The 20290-nt window shown below is 37.3% G+C and overlaps 2 protein-coding genes across 7 annotated transcripts in view; both read left to right on the plus strand.

The window, feature by feature from the left end:
- Nucleotides 1-4436, plus strand: part of glrbb (glycine receptor, beta b) — a 32210-nt gene extending 27774 nt beyond the window's left edge. The window contains exon 10 of the mRNA XM_026182684.1: nucleotides 3308-4436. Coding sequence (XP_026038469.1) covers nucleotides 3308-3604 — 297 coding nt within the window. The 3' untranslated portion in view covers nucleotides 3605-4436. The remainder of the gene's footprint in view (nucleotides 1-3307) is intronic.
- A 9762-nt stretch (nucleotides 4437-14198) lies between these two features.
- gria2b (glutamate receptor, ionotropic, AMPA 2b) overlaps nucleotides 14199-20290 on the plus strand; it is a 50751-nt gene continuing 44659 nt past the window's right edge. For 4 of the 6 annotated variants that reach the window (XM_026182699.1, XM_026182707.1, XM_026182736.1 and 1 more), the window contains exons 1-2: nucleotides 14200-14601; nucleotides 14742-14882. In XM_026182699.1, coding sequence (XP_026038484.1) covers nucleotides 14517-14601; nucleotides 14742-14882 — 226 coding nt within the window. In that variant the 5' untranslated portion in view covers nucleotides 14200-14516. Of the gene's footprint in view, nucleotides 14602-14741; nucleotides 14883-20290 lie in introns of all 6 variants that reach the window. The other 2 variants (XM_026182711.1, XM_026182721.1) reach the window with 1 other exon arrangement.

Raw genomic sequence — 20290 nt, forward strand, 5'->3', positions numbered from 1 at the left:
CCATACAGAATCAATATGACATCATCACTACTGTAAAGAAACAGAACACTTTTTAATGTGTCAAAGAGTAGTTAGAGCAAGTGTGGAATTCAGTTTCCTTTTGCCATAATAAGAGGTTTAAAAATGGCACAGTCAAAAATGTTTCTATATGCTGTTTTGTGCTGCTTGGTTCGCAAGAAAGGTATCTATACAAAGTACAGACGTGATGGAAAAGGGTTTCAGTTGTAAACCCTCATGCAGTCTTAGTCTGATAAAGATAAATTCCAACTTGCAGAAAAATGAATGTGTCTGTATTTGTGTATTAGAAAATACTCTTATATCTTATGTGATGTTGTTGGGTACACTTACCTTCATAATTTGTTGGACAAAGACACATTTTTGCAGTTCTGCTTCTATACGCCACCACAGGGGATTTTAAATCAAGCAATTCGGATGTGATTGAAGTGCAGACTTTTGGCTGTAATTCAGTGGGTTTAACAACAAATTTGGATCAAGTCTTTAGGAATTACAGACATTTGTATACATAGTCTCCTGTTTTTAGGGCTTACTAATAAGCAGTTTTGTGGCCAGACCAGGCCCATTCCCTCATTATTTCATGACAAATGAAGCATATACAATGTGCTGGTATTAGGGGTGCAACGATACACAAAATTCACGGTTCGGTTCGGTTCGATACTTTGGTGTCACGGTTCGATATTTTTTCGATACAAAAAAAAATGTTCATGCCTTTTTAATTTGTCATTTATTAAAATTATAAATATATATTTTAACACAAAAGTACAGTTTTTAAATTTAACCCTAACCCTTGTGCGTGTTGTTTTTTAGCTCGTCATATTGCAGCCACAGAAATTCTTTTGTCCATGAAACCATAAAGCTGCACTTTCTTTTTGCCTTATAGTCTGATTTGTCATAACTTCTCCGTTTTGTGGTAAGCTTTTCTTTGGCTGTCACTTCTTCACCCTGACCTGTCTTATTTGGCTCAGCAGAACTAAAATATATATCTGTCTGTGAAGGTTCTCAATCATCCAGGTCATCGTAGTGAAATATATATCCTGCCGCACTCACATAAGCTCAGCGATTCTCTGCGCGATCAACCTCTCACATGTTTAAGCTGCGGGAGATTTCACTTGTCATGTTTGCATAGTAAGCTAACAATTAATAAGACGATGTCAGAGGAATTGGTGCACAAATTATCATCACTCACAGATCAGTGCTGTCGCTCTCTATACACAGTTCGCACGATTGCAAAGTGAAAGCAAAAAAACAAGCGCAAATTCAAACGCGATTTCAATATGTCACATATTGACAGTGGCTCACCCAATGACATAATTACCCAGCTACATTTCTGAAAGAATGCAAAAGCATTGACATATATTTTTCCTTCCTACAATAGCCCGACAGGCAGGGGAGAGATAGCCCCGGGACGTCGGGCTAGCGATATTGCGAGCCCTGTATCTGATTGAGGAATCACTCATCTTTGGAAAAGAGAGTTTATTACAGAGAAATGTCTCTTTCCAAAATAAAAGCTATACTATCCGTTTCTTCTGGGCTATATTCTCAGCAGCATATTAAACATATCAGGTCTCCATAAGGAGAATCCTGTGCTAACAGCTGTCTAAATGACTCGGCTAAAGTTTGTAGCATGCATGCTTGTTTTTGTCTTTGCACTAGGATGATGTCGGTGTAAATGTGCAGTCATATTCGTTGTGTTCCCACTAGTGCTTTCAGGTTAATCTTGTTGAAATAACCTTAACGCCACAACACGGCAAATCTCCGTTAACGAGCTACCCTATACAGAGGGGCTAGACGGCCAACACGTTAACGAGCTAACTGCGCTAACACACTAGCTCCCACCCATGTAATTGAGCATTGCATGGCACATCCAACATACTGTTTTACTTTAGTCCATGACTCGCTTACCTTCAGGGTCATACGTCACATGAAAACCAAAATAATTCCAAACGCCAGATCTGAATGAGGGTGGGGAGGTCCACTTCTGTCTCGCTAGCTTGCCCTGCGCTCTTCCTTCTGACCATCCTGTCTGTGTTGAGTGCTCAGTGAATCTGCGTTCGACTACTCCGCCTAGGCTGCACTCTCGAGCCTAGGCGGAGTAGTCAAATGCAGATTCACTGAGCGCTCAACACAGACAGCATCGTCAGAAGGAAAGTTGATAAAATAAATTACAAATTTTGTATTGTTCTTTTTTTTTCTCCCCTTTGGTTTTCTTTCTTTCTCTCCCCCTCTTTCTTTCATTCTTTCCCCCTGTCCTATCCCACAGTCATGTCTGTCCCGTTTGCAACTGAAAATAAAATAAATTCATAATTATAATAAAGGTCAATCAAATGGACCAATATGATGATCCACTTAAAATAAATCCTCTTGGCATCTTTCTTGGCCTCAAGACAACAATTCTGATGGCTATAGATCCAAACGGGACACAAAAAAAAAAAAAAAAAATTGAGAAAAATTGAAAAAAAAAAAATTGAAAAAAATTTTATTGTTCGATACATATGCGTACCGAACCGAAAGCACTGTATCGAACGGTTCAATATCGATACGAATATCGTTGCACCCCTAGCTGGTATAGACTGATCAGCTCCATTATAACTGCTCCTGTGCATTGTTCGCTGGGAAAGGCCACTTCCACTCAGGGTGTGCTTGGCTTGCAGCCGTGCTTCAGCATCGAAATAAATGGCAGGACTCTGGGTTTCCTGGTGGAGCATGTTTTTGGCTCAAGTGACTGGATGTAATAGAAAACACTTTTGGCAGCTACTAAACAAGTAGAGAATGACTGATTGTGCAGCAAGAGGTAAGTGACAGGCATGAGGAAAGATGTGCAGAACTTAAACTAAAGTAGCAGATGAGTTCTGTCTGCTCTAATAACTTAACTTTGGTCAACATGGGAATAGTGTTCCAGTGTGAACTTTGCAGCTAACCATCCTTATTTAATTTCTACCAAGCTACAATACACTACAGTGCAGAATAACGCAGTAGAGGTATGGTTTCATTGGTTTAAAGTCTTAAATTAACTGAAGAACTTGCTGTACAGGTGGAATAATCTTGGGGCCACTGATAAAGCTACAAGCCTTTATGGATTGTAAAGTCAGTCTGTTGCTCACTCAACCAGTTTTGAACCACTTTGCTGTGGCTACTCTGCCTTAGAGGCTGCCCGTAGCGCTTTCGGAATATTACTCTAATCTTATCATGGCTCAGATGTTTCACACAGATAAGCGTATTTTTAGACAGAAATGATGCAGAATTCAATAATCAAGTCGGTCTGTGTCTGTGTGTGCTTTTGTCCACCCAGGTTGCTGAGACCCGCTGCAAGAAGGTATGCACCTCTAAATCAGACCTGAGGACCAATGATTTCAGCATTGTGGGTTCACTCCCACGGGACTTTGAACTGTCAAACTTTGACTGCTACGGGAAGGCCATCAATACTGGTTCTGGTCTCGGCAAATCCCAAGCAAAGAACAACAAGAAACCTCCTCCCCCAAAGCCGGTCATCCCCTCTGCTGCCAAAAGAGTTGACCTGTACTCGAGAGCTCTCTTCCCTTTCTCCTTCCTCTTCTTTAATGTGATTTACTGGTCTATATATTTGTGATTATCTTCAAATGATCTTGTATTATCGACCCCCCCCCCCCCCCCCCCCCCCACACACACACACACACACACACACACGCGCACACACACAGTCACAAGTTTCTTAACTATCAAAGTGAACTTAAAGAAATGTGAAACCTACCCATGCAAAATGATTTTGAGAGTCATTATATATTACTATAATTGTTATATTTAACTTAAAAAAACACACACATTGTGACCATTTGTGTATAAAAAAAATCATTCCAAATCAGTCTTTCTTATCTTTCCTAAAAAGTAAGTATAAAATCTGAAGCTTTGTTTTTGTAGTACTTAAGAGGTTAATACAGGGTTGCAAATAAAGCAACTGATGTGATGCAAACAAATCCACAAAGACTGATTAAGAAATAAACTGTAGTCGCGCAGATCGATTGATGATGCTTATGGATTTATTAATTTATTTGTTTGATTAATTTTTGCCATTGCCCAGTGGGAGTATGCTCGCAAGTTTAATACGTTTAAGCGTTTTATTTAAGCTTTAATGCAACGTGCAACATTATAATTACCTTGCATGTTAAAATAATGCATGTATATGAAAACAAAGTATAAAAAAATATATGTATAGAATATATATTTAATATATTTATTTAATATTATTTTGATTTGCTCTTGAGAAGATATGTGGATGCGAAACACTCCTTCCTGCTCAGACGGCCATGTGACACTGCCACTCCTCCAGCAAATGTAATATTTGACACTTTTATTGTGTGTAAATGGATCACTACTGAACTGGGACCATATGTTTGTGAAATACACAAGCAAAGAAAAATAAATGAACAAGCAACTTTTCACCATTTAATGTGATTAAATTAAACAAAGATTTAAACCGAGAACTGTTTTTCATTCATTGCTATGCTCCAAATATTCATCTTCTTTACCTTTCTTTTTTTACTTGTTTGTTGATTCTTACTCAGCCTACAGCTGGTTAACATATATTGCTAACAATAAGACAAAAACGGTCTATATTTACAACATTTTCCCTTCTGCACTGTCCATATGCATTCGGAACATCATGCGACATCTGTTTCTTCACCTAGGCTTGACCTCTCCTAATCTGCTAAACCAGCCATCAATTATTCATGAAAACCTGCTTTGAAAATGACCCCAGACCATCACTGTGAGACTTCTCGTATGAAATCTGTCTCTGGCTTAATGAAGCAAGATAAATGCTGACCTCATGTCATGACAATAGGGTCATATTAATGAAGTTTGAAGTCATTTAGGGCAGGTTTGCTCATGTAACAGAACAGTTAAAGTGTTATTTGCCCTGATCTCCTGTTTTTCTTTTTTGATTTCACTACATGACAAAAACATTTTTTTTTCTTCTTCTGCAGCTGCCATGGTTACAGACAGACTACAAAAATCAACCTATGACACAGAATGGTAGTCAGACTGAGACGGGGAAAAACAGTATTTGAAGCTTCTAAAATAACATTTAAAAGCATATAAAGTATGACTCATAAGAAAAGTATATATTTTACTGATTACATATTTGAGGTTAGTTTTAATAGCTCTGTAGACTCTTTCCAGGTCTCGCTGAATCACAAATGAAAAAGATTTTGCATTGCAGTGCCCCCCAATGGCGGCATCTAGATTTCTTTTAAGTGATGAGTCGATAAAATGCTCTCCTGGGAGAAAAACAGATGCAATGCCAGGTTTTGCACTAGAGTACTGGTATCACTTTAAGACAAAGAGTTGGATTTCCACTCTATATTTAAATACATATGAAATGCTACATGACATTTGCTTGGAAAGTTTATTTTTCTTCAGTTTTGTAAATAATCCAAGATTATCAGACATTTTAAACCTTTGAAGCGTTTTAGCACTGAATTGTCTTTATAAGCAGTACACATTGCAGCTGCTAGCTGAGGCTTTTATCTGCTCCAAAAATAAACATAATGATACATCTGCTAATAGGCTACCAGCAGTGGAAGCAATAAAAACAAAAAGATTAATGATGTCATTTATAGCACCGCAACAGTAGATGCAGCTCTTGTTACAGGTGTGACTCATCTGTCTGTGGTTTTGCGAGTGTGTGTGTGTTTATCTGTGTGTCTGTGTGTGTACTTGTGCTCCACCCCCACAACCCAGCACCCTGCTAGTAACACAGTGCAGTAACCTATATCACGCAGGGTGCTTTCTAATCCAACATGACCTCTCGCCAGGCACCCACCCAAGGCACCAATACAAGCACCATGACAGTCAGGCAATGATTAGTGGAGGAAGAGTTTGGGAGAAGAGGCCACAAGGCTTATTGGAAGCTCATTTACTTTAAACAAGGTTTTCACACATGAGTGTTGTGCTTTTAGAACCTTTCCCTAGGCACTGAAATAAAGAAATAAAGTCTAGACAATGATTTTCTTGTCAGGAAATTTATACCATTGCGTAACATTATTACCACAAAAAAAAAAATTAATTCAAAAGACCATATCGTGCAAAGAGTGCCATGTTGTAATATTTCAGTAACTATCACATCTATCAGCAAATAAAGTACATTCTGTTTACTTTTACTTTTTTCTCATGTTTGCACACTGTCATTGGGAATGTTTTATCTGAAACCGAAGACATAATGGAGTATTTTTTTCCCCAAAGACCAAAACAGATTTTGGGTCAGCTACAATTTTCCACTACCTCACCCTTCACAGGTACCATAGCTGTCTGGGTTTTGGCAGTACCTTGAATACGGACGGTTAGGAAGTGTGGAGGATGCCATTTCCTGTCAGAGCTCAAAGTGGCTAAAAGCTTAGTTCCAGCCAGACTAAAAAAATCTGTAAAACAGCCACGACCATGGGTCCCATCATTAAAGTTAGTTCTGCACAAGAGCAAAAAAGAGTGAGGAAAGACAGGGATGAAATACTGTCATCAAGTCAAAAAAGGCTGCACCTGGAAGAAATAGAGGGTAAGAAACAGTAAAAGCAGAAATTGAAGGATAGTAAAAGCTGATGAATAAAATAGTGAACTAGAGATTATAAAAGAAGCTAGACAATTAATTCCTTTAAAATAAAAATGTGGAGTCATCAGTTTTATCCAGCTCAGGAATCATGAAGCATCTTATTATTTTTAAGCATTTGGACATGCAATTGTAATTAAATTTACATATCACTTACATTTTAATTGTGTATGAATGACTATATTATAATAAAACAGGTGTTTAGGCAGAACTATGTAAACCAGTTAGGTAGAAAGGAACACAGAATCCCATGAGTAACATAATGGTATCATTAAATGATTAATTTAATGTAATGAATGACATCTTAATCTTAACCTTCAGCTTTTCACCTCATTTAAAACCATAATGCAACAGCCTTAAATGCATATGCAAAATGTGCATGAAGTAATATGCTATGTAGCTGAAAGACAAACAAACAAACATACATCAGACATGGTCTTAAGAGTTTGAAAATGGAAGGCAGTTGCCATATCTTTTCAAGCTCTTAACACTACCATGACAACCTACAGAGACATGCATCAGACATGATTTAGTTAGGAGAGACAGCTAGAAACCATTATAAACTTGCTTCTCTTTGAATGCAGTGTGGAGTTAGTTGTTTCGTTACGGGAACAATCCACATCAAAGATCACTTTAAGTCTACCAGTAAAAGCAGCATTTTTAACTGTTTGGCCTGAAAACAGACTCATTAAAACAAAAATAAAGGGAACCCTGAAGACAAGATGACACCAAATACTAATAAATTCCTTAACAGTGTCAGTGTCTAACAGTGTCATATATTCATATGATTATTATTTTTTTATTTAGGTATTATTGAAGCATCTTCCTAAATGCTTTAAAGCTCAACACTTCACATTTTTCCTTAGTTTAAGTATATAATTTCTGCCACACAATTTCTCACACATGAAATATGATTCATAACTAAAGGAAACATTTTAATTACAGTATTGTACAAATGTCTTGAGTCACCACTCATTGCTTTGCTGGAGTCCGATATTAAAGTAGTCTTGAGCAATATTTTTTCAGGCTTTTTGGAGGTCTTTCAAAGTTTTGAAATTTGGACATCTGCTGCTGCTTCCACACATTTTTATTTGGCCATTTTAAGAAGAATGTTTGTTTGTTAACCCACGTAACCTGGACGTATGAATCATCCAAGCATAAAAAGGCACCTAACTAAAGGAGAGAACCAGTGACATATCAGACAACTCAGTAAAGCACTAGTTTTAAATTGCATTTTTAGTTACTGGTGCATACGCATATAATTTCTTCCCATTTCTTCAACCAAATCTATGAAACAAATGACAAAACTAACATTGACATGCATTTGCACCAACAAGGTGATTCCCAAAGCTATTAGCTGAAAATGTGGCATATCTTGGCATTGTGTCATTATAAAATATACGGAAAGTGGAGAAATAAAGGATTAAAGACCTTAAAAGTTGGTCATACCAAATACTGACTTTCAATCGCTCTGTTTTTGTCTTCTGTACTGTACTTTCATGTGTGAATGTACACATTCTAATAAATCACTGAACCTCATTTTCCTACAAAATACAAAGAGATGGGAGTAACTCAAGACTTTAGAACAGTTTTTATATATTACATAATATTACTTACATAAGGACTAAGTGGGTTTTAGAAACTTTCATGTGATTCAAGGAAAAGTATTTTAGAGGCCATGTTGTAAATGCATACGTGTAAAGATTGATTGAATGCTATCGATGCAAGCATAGGCAGTCAGAGTGTCCAGTCTCAGCACTCTCCCTGACCTTGGGACCGATCCCTGCAGGTTTAACTCCCCAAAATAATTCTAATAGCAGGATATGCTTGGCTTAGCAACTTCTGTGTGACCAAAGGCCTTGTTTTGTATTCACATCACCTCTTTACTGTATGCACAAACAGCCCTGAAGTCAGTGTCACATCAGCAGCAGCTGTAAGTCACAGAACAATGTTGTTTTCTATTTTCTGATCAACTAGCACAAGAAAACTAATCACTAAAATAAAAAATAGTTATTATAATAATTCCAGTTGCATTTGTATCCATAAGTTCCCACTTTTAGTTGCAATTCCATTTATTAATAATAACAATACTACAAAAGAGCTTTTCAGTAGCTGAATTCCAAGATTACCAAATCAAGTCATCCAATCCAGTTTAAATGTAGTTTGCATTCAAAATTACAGCAAATGGTCGTCTTGTTTCCTTCCCACATATTTAAAAAGAAGAGGTGGCTCAACACAGTAGTTAACAAGCCCCTCCCTTTTGTTTTAAAATGAGATGCTGATGTCTCATTTTTAAAAGAGCATATATCTTTTAAATAATATCTAATATGTTTTATTTATATTTTATTTATTAAATAGCCTATAAATTATTACCAGGTCATTATATTTACTTTCATTTTTATATTCAGTTGCATTTTTCACAGTCTTTGAACATTTTTGGAAATGCTGCAAATGCTAGTCTAAACATCTGTTTGTGGGTGGGTGTTCTCATGCTCGGCTGTTTGACACCATGGTGCATTTATTAGCGTTTTTTTCCCTGAGGTATTAAATATTTTACACACATAAACAACATGTTAACTAAGTTATATAATATAAAACGTGTGTCGCACAAAAAAACAGCACATATGCCAATGCACACATTCATTACTTGCGAACTTATAACACTGAGTTCATATCCTCCTCCTATGTGCTGTGCTTAGATGTGGATCTTGGAGTTCGCCTTTCTTGAACCAGAGGAGTGTTGAATTTTTCACTCTACACAATGTAGCCTGGAGGCAGCACACTTGCTTGGCGGTGGAGACTGTTACCTCATGATTTTAAGGAAAGACATTGGTATTATTTTTTAATATTTCCCCATGTTTGGTCTAAATTATTAACAAGATCAAAAATGTTTGGACCAACCAAACATTATTGTCCCTGTCAATTATTTAGAGCCCAAAAGATGGGAAGAAAGGGCTTATATTCTAAAACATCAAACGCCCCTTGAAATACAGGATTAGTCAATAGAAATATGGTTTAGCTGAAACTTGTAGTCACACATTTGACAGCAGTGTGGTCATGTCTGACATCTCTTTCTGCTTTCTGTGCTGGGAAGTTCCTTAGAAATAGGAAAAGGCTAGAGTAGATGTGACCCTGCTGATTTTTCAAGTAAGAACTGAACAAGAATATTTGATATTAATTGCTTTGTGTTTTGGTCGTATTTACCCAAGTGGATGCACAGTTAACTAATTTCTAATTATTATTTTATTAAACCAAAACATGCCAATGCTAATTATCTTGAAATTCTGCATACACCTGCTTTTAAAGTTATTACAAACATAGTTTCAAAAATATAGAATAAAACAATGCAGAACATAGAAGACATTTTGCACACTAACTTGCCTTTAAATCATCAGTGAACTATGAGTAAATACATGCAAACACATACAATAATAGCCAGTAAATGTTTCATACTGATCCTGCTTACAGAACAATAACAATCAGCATACTGTTGCAGAAAGGAAATGTGCTACTTCATTAGTCAGTGTGTGGCCATCACAGCTTAAGTGTCTTCTTGAAATAGTCATAAGTGGGACACTAAATTGCTGCTCGGTTGTGCTGTGTACCTCTCTAGATAGGGGAGCCAACTAAATGTCAGAAATATAAATGCTTTCTAGAATATGGTTTTAGAGCATATCTGGAACACATACACCTTAAGAGCTAAATAGTTCTTCAAAGTACATTGAGTTAGTTTTACCAGCTGTTCGCAATGATGGTTTCACAAGGCAGAAACAGTTTTATTAGCATATGTAAAATTCTCATTCTACTCTTTTGCTTTTTTATGTAAAGATCCCCCATGTAAACATTCTTACACAGCTTGTGGGGTGATTTGATTAAGAGTTCTGAGCTGTTGATTGGGTTTAAAATGTTACTCACACCCTAAAAACTAATTAGATTACACTTCAGCATTGTCACAGTTAAATTATCTCACAGGCTGCCAATTCGGCACACTGGCAAATGTGCTCTAAACTAATCACACTGGAATTGAAATTCTTACTAACAGCAGCAGCAAAAGGAATCCATGCGTGGCAGAACCTTTAGACAAGGTCAAACAGGAGAACATATGTGTGCCTGTGGAACACAAGCAGTTGAGTATAGAATTAAATTGACCGATGAAGATACCATAAGAAAGCAAAGTTTTTGGTGTTTGGTTTATTTACATAAAACGAAGGAAGTGCAGGAATAAATAAAAAACCCAACAGGTTGAAAGGAAATAGTGGTGTCATACAATTTAATTCTATTGTAATTTGGGAACTAAGCAAAATTCTGGCACCACAGTTTTGCAGGATTATGACCAGGCAGCAAACAGGATTTTGCTTTGATGCTCCTGGTTGACTGGAGTCTACCTGTCTTCCTTGTGCTCCTTGTGCCTGTGTAGTTACTCCAGCTAGCGTTAGGTCAGGTTAAGTTAATTTGTGATTCTAAATTGGCTTTAGGTGTGAGGGTGAGTGTGAATGATTCTCTGTCTCTCTTTGTTAGCTTGTGATAGACTGGTAACCTTTCTAGCATGTACCCTTCCTCTGAACATTCAGTAGCTCCAGCTTGAATAGTTGGAGATAGACAGATGTTTACAGATACGAAGTTGAGGATGAAGAAGGATAAGGGTGTATTTCTTTCTGATGTCTGTATGAAAACTCCATCTTTGCGTTTTACTTAAACACAAAGAGCTACCAACAGAGGCCTGGTTGTCCCAAGCCAGTGCCTTTATAAAGGGCACAATGTCAGGAGAAATTACTTTTGTGCGTAAGGCAGCAGTGCTAAAACACTAAGATACTTTACTCTTTGTCAGCCATTTCAAAAGTGAGTGAAAATTGGAAATTAAAAACATACCATGGGAAATTAAGAATTACCTTCCTAAAATTAAACTGTAGCCTACTATAAGTATCACAGACGTGCACACAGAGCTTTTTTATGTGTAATAATATCTTATTACAGATATTTTGTGTTAAATTTCAGTCATAATTTCATCTAAAGCCTTGATAAACTGCAAATCTTTCGAACTGAATTGTACTTGTTTGCTCATGTGGGTAATTACACTCGCTGGCTACTTTATTAGGTACACCTATTCAGCTACTCATTAAAGCAAATATCTAATAAGTCGTTCAGATGGCAGCAACCCTGCATTTTGCCTCACAATCATCTCTAGGGTTTACAGAGAATGGTGTGAAAAAGAGAAAATATTCCGGGTAAAAATGATTTGCTAATGCCAGAGGCCAAAGGAAAATGGCCAGATTGTGCCAAGCTGATAGAAAGGCAACAGAAACACAAATATCCACTCCATACAACCACGGTATGTATAAGAACATATCAGAATGCACAACAATGTTCGAACCTTAAAACAAATTGCAGACTTAACAAAATTAAATGCAGGAAAATATATATTTTTTAAAAAACTCAGCACACTTAGGTGTCCTTAGTACCAGCTGAGCATTGTTTAAATACCAGAGCTTAAATGTCAATCCCTTTATGATCAGAGTGCACCCATCTTCTCATGGCTGCTTCAAGCAGGATAATGTGGCATGTCATAAAGCTCAGATCATCTCAAACTAGTTTCTTGTTAAAAATGACTGCACGCAAATTGGCAGTCACCAGATCTTGACACAAAAGAGTACCTTTGGGATGTGGTAGAACAGGAGATTCACATCATGGATGTGAAACTGACAAATCTGCAGCAACTGCATGATGCTGTCATGTCAATATAAACCAAAATCTGTGAGGAATGTTTTCAGTATCTTTGCCACAAAGAATTCTGGGGGGCAGAAACCAGCAATAGCACTACTGCTGTATATACTATTGTACTTAATAAAGTGGCCAGTCACTGTATGTTTTTTGCCCATTTGTACTTATCCTTGCCACCAGATTTAAGAAGTTACCTGCAATTTCCAAAAATATTGTTGTGATAATCAATTAGAATCATGGACAAAAAGCAAAACAAAACAAAATATGTTTTTTCTTATAGTATCTTGGATCTTTACCACCCCTACGTGTTCTCATTCACCTAAAGACTTCTCACAACAGGAGACAGTATACATGTTATGTGCTGTCCATGGTGCTGAAATCTGCCAATTTGTTGCTTATAACTGCCCCTGCCCTCAGCTCTAATTCACTCTCAGCCTCATTAGTTTGCTCCTAGACTGCTATCTTGCATTGCCAATGATTAATATACATCTGTCTGTGCAGGTTGAGATATGCATATCATAAAAGCAGGTGACAGGATTGCTACTTATTTCCTGCTGGCTGCAAGGCAAGCTCTCCTCCATTTAACCCCATTCATAATGGCACCCAAGACCAGGAATATATTTGCATCAGATTTGTATGCAGAAGGTGGAGATAAGCACTAGATCAAAGTTAAAGAGGAGATTCATTTGATGGTTATTCCTGGAGGGCATGAGTGATGGCCTCCAGCTGATGCACTTGATGAGTTTTCTCAGTAAGAAATGTTGGCCTTGTACGTGCTGTAGATGAGGCTTGTTTTTTTTAAGTGACCAACTATATTCGAATGTCTTAATCCAAGCTGTCTAATATACATATGTGATATTTGTCATTCAAAACAGTGACTGACAAATACAGTCAAAACAGTGTCCTGTAAATATGTATTAAAGGTCTATATTGGATAAACTACATGTAGACTTTTGTAACCCTTACTAATGTTAATATAAATCCTTTTGTGTAACTACATAAAGTACACTTGTATAGTCTTAAAATCTAAAATATATCGTCACATCCATATTTCTCATGCCTTTTGGATATCGTCAGTGATTGCTGGAACTAGCTGGAGCTAAGTACTACAGTGGTCTGAAGAGATATCTTTCTTTGTGATCACTTAATGAAAATTCCCACAGTGAACACAGATTAACTGATTACCTAATTAACAGAAAAATCAATCAGTGGTTTTGCTGATATTGACTGAAAAGATGTTTAGTTTTGGAGAAGGTTTAAATGTTTAGATATTTGTAGTTGTTTTGAGTCCAGCAGTAGCCCTTTTCGAGATAACATCACAAAATTACAACTTCTTTGTTTCCTTTTTCTTATTGTAAACTGAATATCTTAATGTTATGTTTATGTTTATGTTTATATGCACTTGAGTTAAAGTGGTTATGAAAATAGCAGTAAAATGCCCAAAATGCACACTTTAAACATATATGTGTGTGGAGAAAGTAGATGTGATGATCTAATGTAAAAAAGCATATGAGTGTATGGAAATTGTACTAAAATCTGCTTTTATACTGGAAGTCTGTTTGTTGGTTTATTGAAAGTTCATTTAACATAAACTTGGTGGCAACGATGCTGAAAAGTGGACAGACTTTAAAATGAATTGGGACACTAACAAAGGAAAGTTGAAACGTACATCAGGAAACGAAAATAAAGTGTCACTTATAACTCTCGAATGTTGTGAATAAAGCATATTTGTAAATGTAACTTCTTATTTTTGCAATGTTAGGAAAAAGAGAAGATTACATTGTTTAGAAGAAGCGCTTTTTCAAAGTGTTGTGTGCTCTCTTGTCGCCAAGTGGCTCATTCTCGGCTTTTTCCGTCTCTGTCCGCCTTCTCATTAACATTCCTCACTTGTGGGTGTGATGCTGAGAAGATCTCCTGCTCGCCGAGCGGAGACGCGCAGTGTGCCTGTGCGTTAGAGGAGGTATCAGCTGGCGGCAGGAGGGGAGCGACGAGGAGGAGCGGAAGAAGAAACGGCAAACCTACGTTGCAGGCGACCATTCCTTCACTGCCGGTGTCCTTTCACTGCTAGCCACCTGCAGAAAACGGTCCTTTCCTATTTTTTTTCTCCCCAAGACTGAAAGTGTCCAATATGTCTGGGATCTAATATCTCTGGAGAAACAGAGGAATATCATAATACCTTAGTGGATGTGGACACTAAACTGTCGACATGGAAATGATAGTGAATTTATTCGTTTCACTTCTCCTGGTTTTATGGGGATGCGCGCTTGGAGGCTCGCCCAGTGTTCAGATTGGTAAGCACCCATTAGTTCAACCGAAAAAGCCAGTTAGCTACAAACATTTTTGTGCGCAAAAACCTGTGAAATTGGTTCTAAATATGTTGTATTAATCAAATATTTACCAGTGTAAAAAAGATTATTTGTATTTATTTCAGGGGGACTTTTTCCAAGGGGCGCGGATCAAGAATACAGCGCGTTTCGGATAGGAATGGTTCAGTTTGGCACCTCGGAATTCAGACTGACGCCTCATATTGACAATTTGGAAGTGGCAAACAGTTTCGCTGTTACCAATTGTTGTAAGTTAAACATATTTTAAGTGTACTTTTATTGAAAGAAGCATTCAATGTCATCTGTGATATAATCTCCACCGCTGTGCTGTTTACCATAAGAGTTTGGATACACGTTATCAGCTCTTAGGATGTAATGATCTGAGCTGTCTAATCTATATTCTGTCAGCAAACACATCCAGACTGTGAGCTGTGTAGTTGAGTATGAACGAGGCTCGTGTAGGCAGGGGAAAGTTGGTTTCCACAGAAACAGTCGGTCACATCCATCCCATTTTCATTTCTTCAGATTTAGAGATCAAACAGACTGTACTGCAAGAATATCGATCCTAATATTTATTATGATCCTGCTTTCATGCAAACCAACTTATTTTTTCGAAAGTAACTGAAGATAAGGGGGTGGTAGAACTAGACTTAATTTCAGTATTCTCTGATCTGTTTCTTGTAACAAATGACATTTTAAGCAGCCACCTTCATTACTTTATATTTAATATTCACTGAAAGGATCAACTATACTGAAGATAGACAGGTTAACTGGATCGGTATGCATTCGCTGTTTTCCTCTTTCATCTTTCAAGACGAAATCTGAGATGTAGGACTTGCTGAGACTGACGTTTTTCATTGGTTACCGCTGTCACGTCTTTTCTGAGCCCAGAAAGAGCGGTGCTCAACCATTGTTTGTTCATATAGCCTTTGACTGCGCTTCAGGCATTGCCTAGCGACTAGGCGAAGCTTTAACATTCCCATTGAGAACTAATGATACCACGAGGCAGCGAAAACGTCAAAGGTTCTTGTGAAAAACAGGACAATAGCTCTCGATGAAATTTGAATCACGACATTCGAATTGTCTGCCACATTAATCTCTAATACTTCTTCTTTTTCGACGAGACGTCAGTAAACCGAGTTTTGTGATTAACATGCATTTACTGCTTTAAAAAAAATCCATGGCCCTTTAAAGCTTTATTTCCTTGATAGGTTCGGAGGTCGCTATTTTAACAGCCACAGTTCATACATTTCATTAAGCGGTTGCCAAGCGACTGCTCCTCTCAACAGTCCCTTAAACATAAATCAAACGCTTCTGATTGGTGCGCGCATCGGTCCAATCGATTTCATTACCATATAAAAGCTTCCTGCTTAGAGATCCTCACTGCGCGTGACAGATCACAGTGAGAGTCATGTTGATGATTGAATTGTTTACAGCAGTCTATATAAACCACTGTTGTTTAGCTGACTTGGTTTAAATGCATCTCACACGTACAATTTTTTGTGCAAAGTATATCCTGTGTGCATTCTTTGTACCCACCCCCACCACACAGACATAAACACACACACTTTACATACTTTACTCTTGAAGTTTGTCTATGTTGTGCCACATATATATTAATCTGAGCGATTAGATGGGACCAATCGTGTTTTGGAAAACTATATGCAAACTATATATCTACTTATAATAAAAACATGGAGTGACCCGCACCTGTTTACTTGTTTAACTTAGGCTAATGTGTGGGCAAATGAACTGATTCTCATTATTTTAAATGAAGTAAACAGAACTTATCGCTGACTAGAAGGAAAACAATGGGCTGCAAGATTTGCACTGAGTTAATCTTTTAGTTAAGCACAGTATTTATTTATCCTTGTAGTTAATTTAATGGACTTCCTGCATGATGTTTCGTCATCTCGTGCAGTTTCAGATGGTAGTAGAGACTATGACCTTGGTTCACATCCACAGTGACTTCAGTTCATTTACTGCTGGTCCAGGATTGAACTAAAAAAGTACTGAAAGATGCATAAAGTTAGCAGTGACCCTGAAGGGTGAACAAATGGTTACACAAAATAGCAAATAAATGGATAGATGTAGACTGTGTTATGCTGGACAAAGGAAGTCACACTGTATACTAAAATGGGGACACATTTATTCAGAGGTTTTGTGTCTCATACATAGTTGCATGCATCTGGTGATACCAGATTGCGTGTGTATAAACTCCATCAACTGACTTTTTGAGTGGGAGTGAGAATGAGAAAAGGTAGGACTGGCTGGGGTAAGGCGTGGGGGGGGGGGGGGGGGTCGCATTTAATCCAGTAGATGGCAGTCTGCCCCACAGTCCGCCTCCATCTGTAATTACAGCACATTAATGCCACCACCTTGTCTTTTGTTAGCTATACTTTATGAAACACATGCAGGGGAGAATAATGGGAGACACAATAAAGCCAATTCTCAATCCTGAAATCTAAAACATTGTAACAAAAGGTTTTTATAAGCTGTATGTTTAGTTCTGTGAATGCAATAATCAGACTCTTCTAATCTCAAACCAGAAAAGTACATTAGTCTTTAATAACGAGGGGAAAATGAAAGACAATATCCAGCTATATATAAATCGATCTTAGTGGACTACAGTATGTACCCTGAGAGACAGATTAGCTTTAAAATGTGTTCCCTCAATGTGAAAGTAGATAATGTCATCAGCTACAAAAAGAGCGCTAAAATTTACTTGGCACACAATGTGTTTTGCATTTTTCATATGAGATATATTCTAATGTTCACATATCATATTTGAGGTAACTGGCTACTGTATTGGTGGATAAAGTATCTTCTTTTATTTCCTTGCAATATGTGGGACTCAATATATGGACTGGTATCTCTCACACTGTGGCTGTACTTCTGGGCACCAGCATACTTCATCAATGTAGTGTGTCGGAGACAGTGGGAGGGAGGATGATACATTCCTCCATCAATAACAGTTCATCTGGTCAGGCTGGCATCTGCTGCCAAGACTAGGGGAGTTGTTGTTACCGTGTTATGTGTTTGTGTGTGTGTAGTCAGGTTGGTGTGCTGTCTACCCAAAGCAATAAAATTAAAAAAAAATGTTCGAACACTGTAGATTATAACCAGCTGTCTGTCCCCACATGACATACACACCCTGAAACTCTTCATCACTGGTAAAGAAATAATGAGGAAAGAAAAGGAAAAATGGTTGACTCATACTAGGACAAGTCAAAACAAAGATTCCAATTTCTGCCCATTTTTATCCATTCAGTAAAAAAAAAAGTTTCTCTAGTTTATTTATAATTATAGATCCATGATGTGATAAGTAATTGGGAACGTTACCATAAACGAGACCTGTGTAAATATGTATCTTTTGTTATTGTATTTTTTTTTACGTAATTGCATCTTTTATTGTGTCATAACTCTTGTGTCTACCTTTGATTACAGACATGGAACAAGTCAAAGCAACATTGACATTATGTATTTCCTTTATACCTTCATGAGATAACATTAGCATTCTGTCCCAGTCCCAAGAAAATATATATCCAATTTTTTAGCTTCCCTTTTGCCTTTGAAAAACATGAAGCAAGTAATTTAAAGGGAGATTCATTAATGGCTGAACAGCTCACAGACATACATACTTTTAAGTGAGTTTTGAGTGGGTTAAAAGTGGCTGCATATTAGGGAGTCACAAACAAAACTCCATCTCAAGCAGCTACAGTTTGCAGCTTTGTCAATGATAGTGCAAAATATCACACCCTCTATGACAACTTTTTAGTTACTTGTACGTGAGAACTCACACCACATAATCTTTCTGGTTTTTTCTCTCCTGCCTTCACAAGCAGTGCGCTGGAGTACTGAAAGCCAGTTTGGACATAGCAAACAATTTATTCCAAATAACATAACCAATTAATACTAACAGGGCAAAGTTGTACAGGGAGCAATTATAGTCCATTCACATATGCACTCTCAGTGAACTCTCTTACCCATTACATTATCTTTTGTCACACCTGTTTAAATAATCAATGCTACTTTTTGCTTCTCTCTTATTTCCCATGGGGCTGCTACAGTAGTGGCTCCACATATTTGATCTGGGGCAGATTTCATGCCAGATGCCCTTTCTGACTCAATCTTTCAATTTATCTGGGCTCGGGACTAGCAGTATAGTGACCCCTGAGGGTGGGTTTGTGCCTACTCCTGGTCACCTGGTCTTGATCTGGAGATTAACTAAGAAACTAAGGTTTATTAAGGAATTCCACAGGTTCTGTGCTGGGACTAATAATACGTAGAGTATACATATTTCTGTTAGGGATTATTATTATTAGAAGAAATACCATACATGTTCATTGGTATGCTGATGACACTCACCTTTATGAAGCTGATGACATACACCAGTTAGTTAAAGACAAAGACCTGGATGGCTTCTAATTTCCTGCTTTTAAATTCAGATAAAACTGAAGTCATTGTACTTAGCCCAAAAAATATTAGAAAAATATATTAGTAATATGGCGACTAACTAGATATTTACTTTGGATGACATTACCATAGCCCTGAGTAACACTGTGAGGAATCATTTTTGATTCATTTTGACAAAATATGTCCTTCAATGCACATATTAAAAAAATATGTTATACTGCCTTGCATTTGTGCAATATCTTTAAAGCTTGAGTATTGTAATTCATTATTATCAGGTTGTTCTAAAAGCTTTCTAAAAAGCCTTCAGCTCAGTGAGAGTACTAAGGGACTAAAAAGAGAGAGCATATTTCTCTCCTGTTAGACTCTATTCATTGGTTCTCTGTTAAATACAGAATTGATTTGCTTTATTTTTTTCACTCATTATGGGTTTACACACCAGTTTGCACTCTGACCGTCTCATACATCTTTTGTCCTTTCTCCATCTCACCACACCCAACTGGTCACGGCAGATGGCTGCCCCCTTTCCTTTATGAGGGTTTATGAGGGTTCATGTTGAGGTTGTATTATTTCTGACACAATTTTAGAGCAGTTCATTATACCCTAAACAGACAAAGAAGTCCTAGCTGTAAATTCATGTGCTGAAGCTGGAAAATATCAGTGTGAAATGAAAAATTTGGCACACTGGAAGACGTTGCAGCTCATTTGGTCTTTATCAATGTTTGTCAGACTCAGTGTAGAAATGCTAGTATATAACAGTAAGCCAAAAGTTGGTATTAGCTAGCCATTAGTATTATTTTAACTGAAACATTTCTGCAAAGCCTTGTCTCAGCAGTTTTCTTCATGATAATTTTCTTTCTTTTGACTTGAAGAGCCTTTTTTCATTGGCTTCAAAACTTATTTGAAGTTAAGAGCATCACAGTTAATAGCCACAAGACAGACTGTTATTTATCCCTGTGCACTTGAAAAGGAACCATCCAATGTGAAAGTAGAATTTAAAAACCCCCCGCTAAAACTATTTATAAATCCAGTAGTATTTAGCAGGTTAAAGACATTCATTTAAAGAATACTCCAAAAGGTTGTGGCCCTAATAACTTGGAGTAATTCCACTATTGCCATTGCTAGGATAATCCATCTTTTCTGGCTCAGCCTTCTGGTTTTATAGTGTTAATGATAATCTTTATGTGTGTTTACTTAATTTCAGTTCTAATGCTTCCATTGTATATTCTTGAGCTGTTATTTC

This window comes from Astatotilapia calliptera, chromosome 2 (assembly GCF_900246225.1).
Source record: "Astatotilapia calliptera chromosome 2, fAstCal1.2, whole genome shotgun sequence".
Lineage (NCBI taxonomy): Eukaryota > Metazoa > Chordata > Actinopteri > Cichliformes > Cichlidae > Astatotilapia > Astatotilapia calliptera.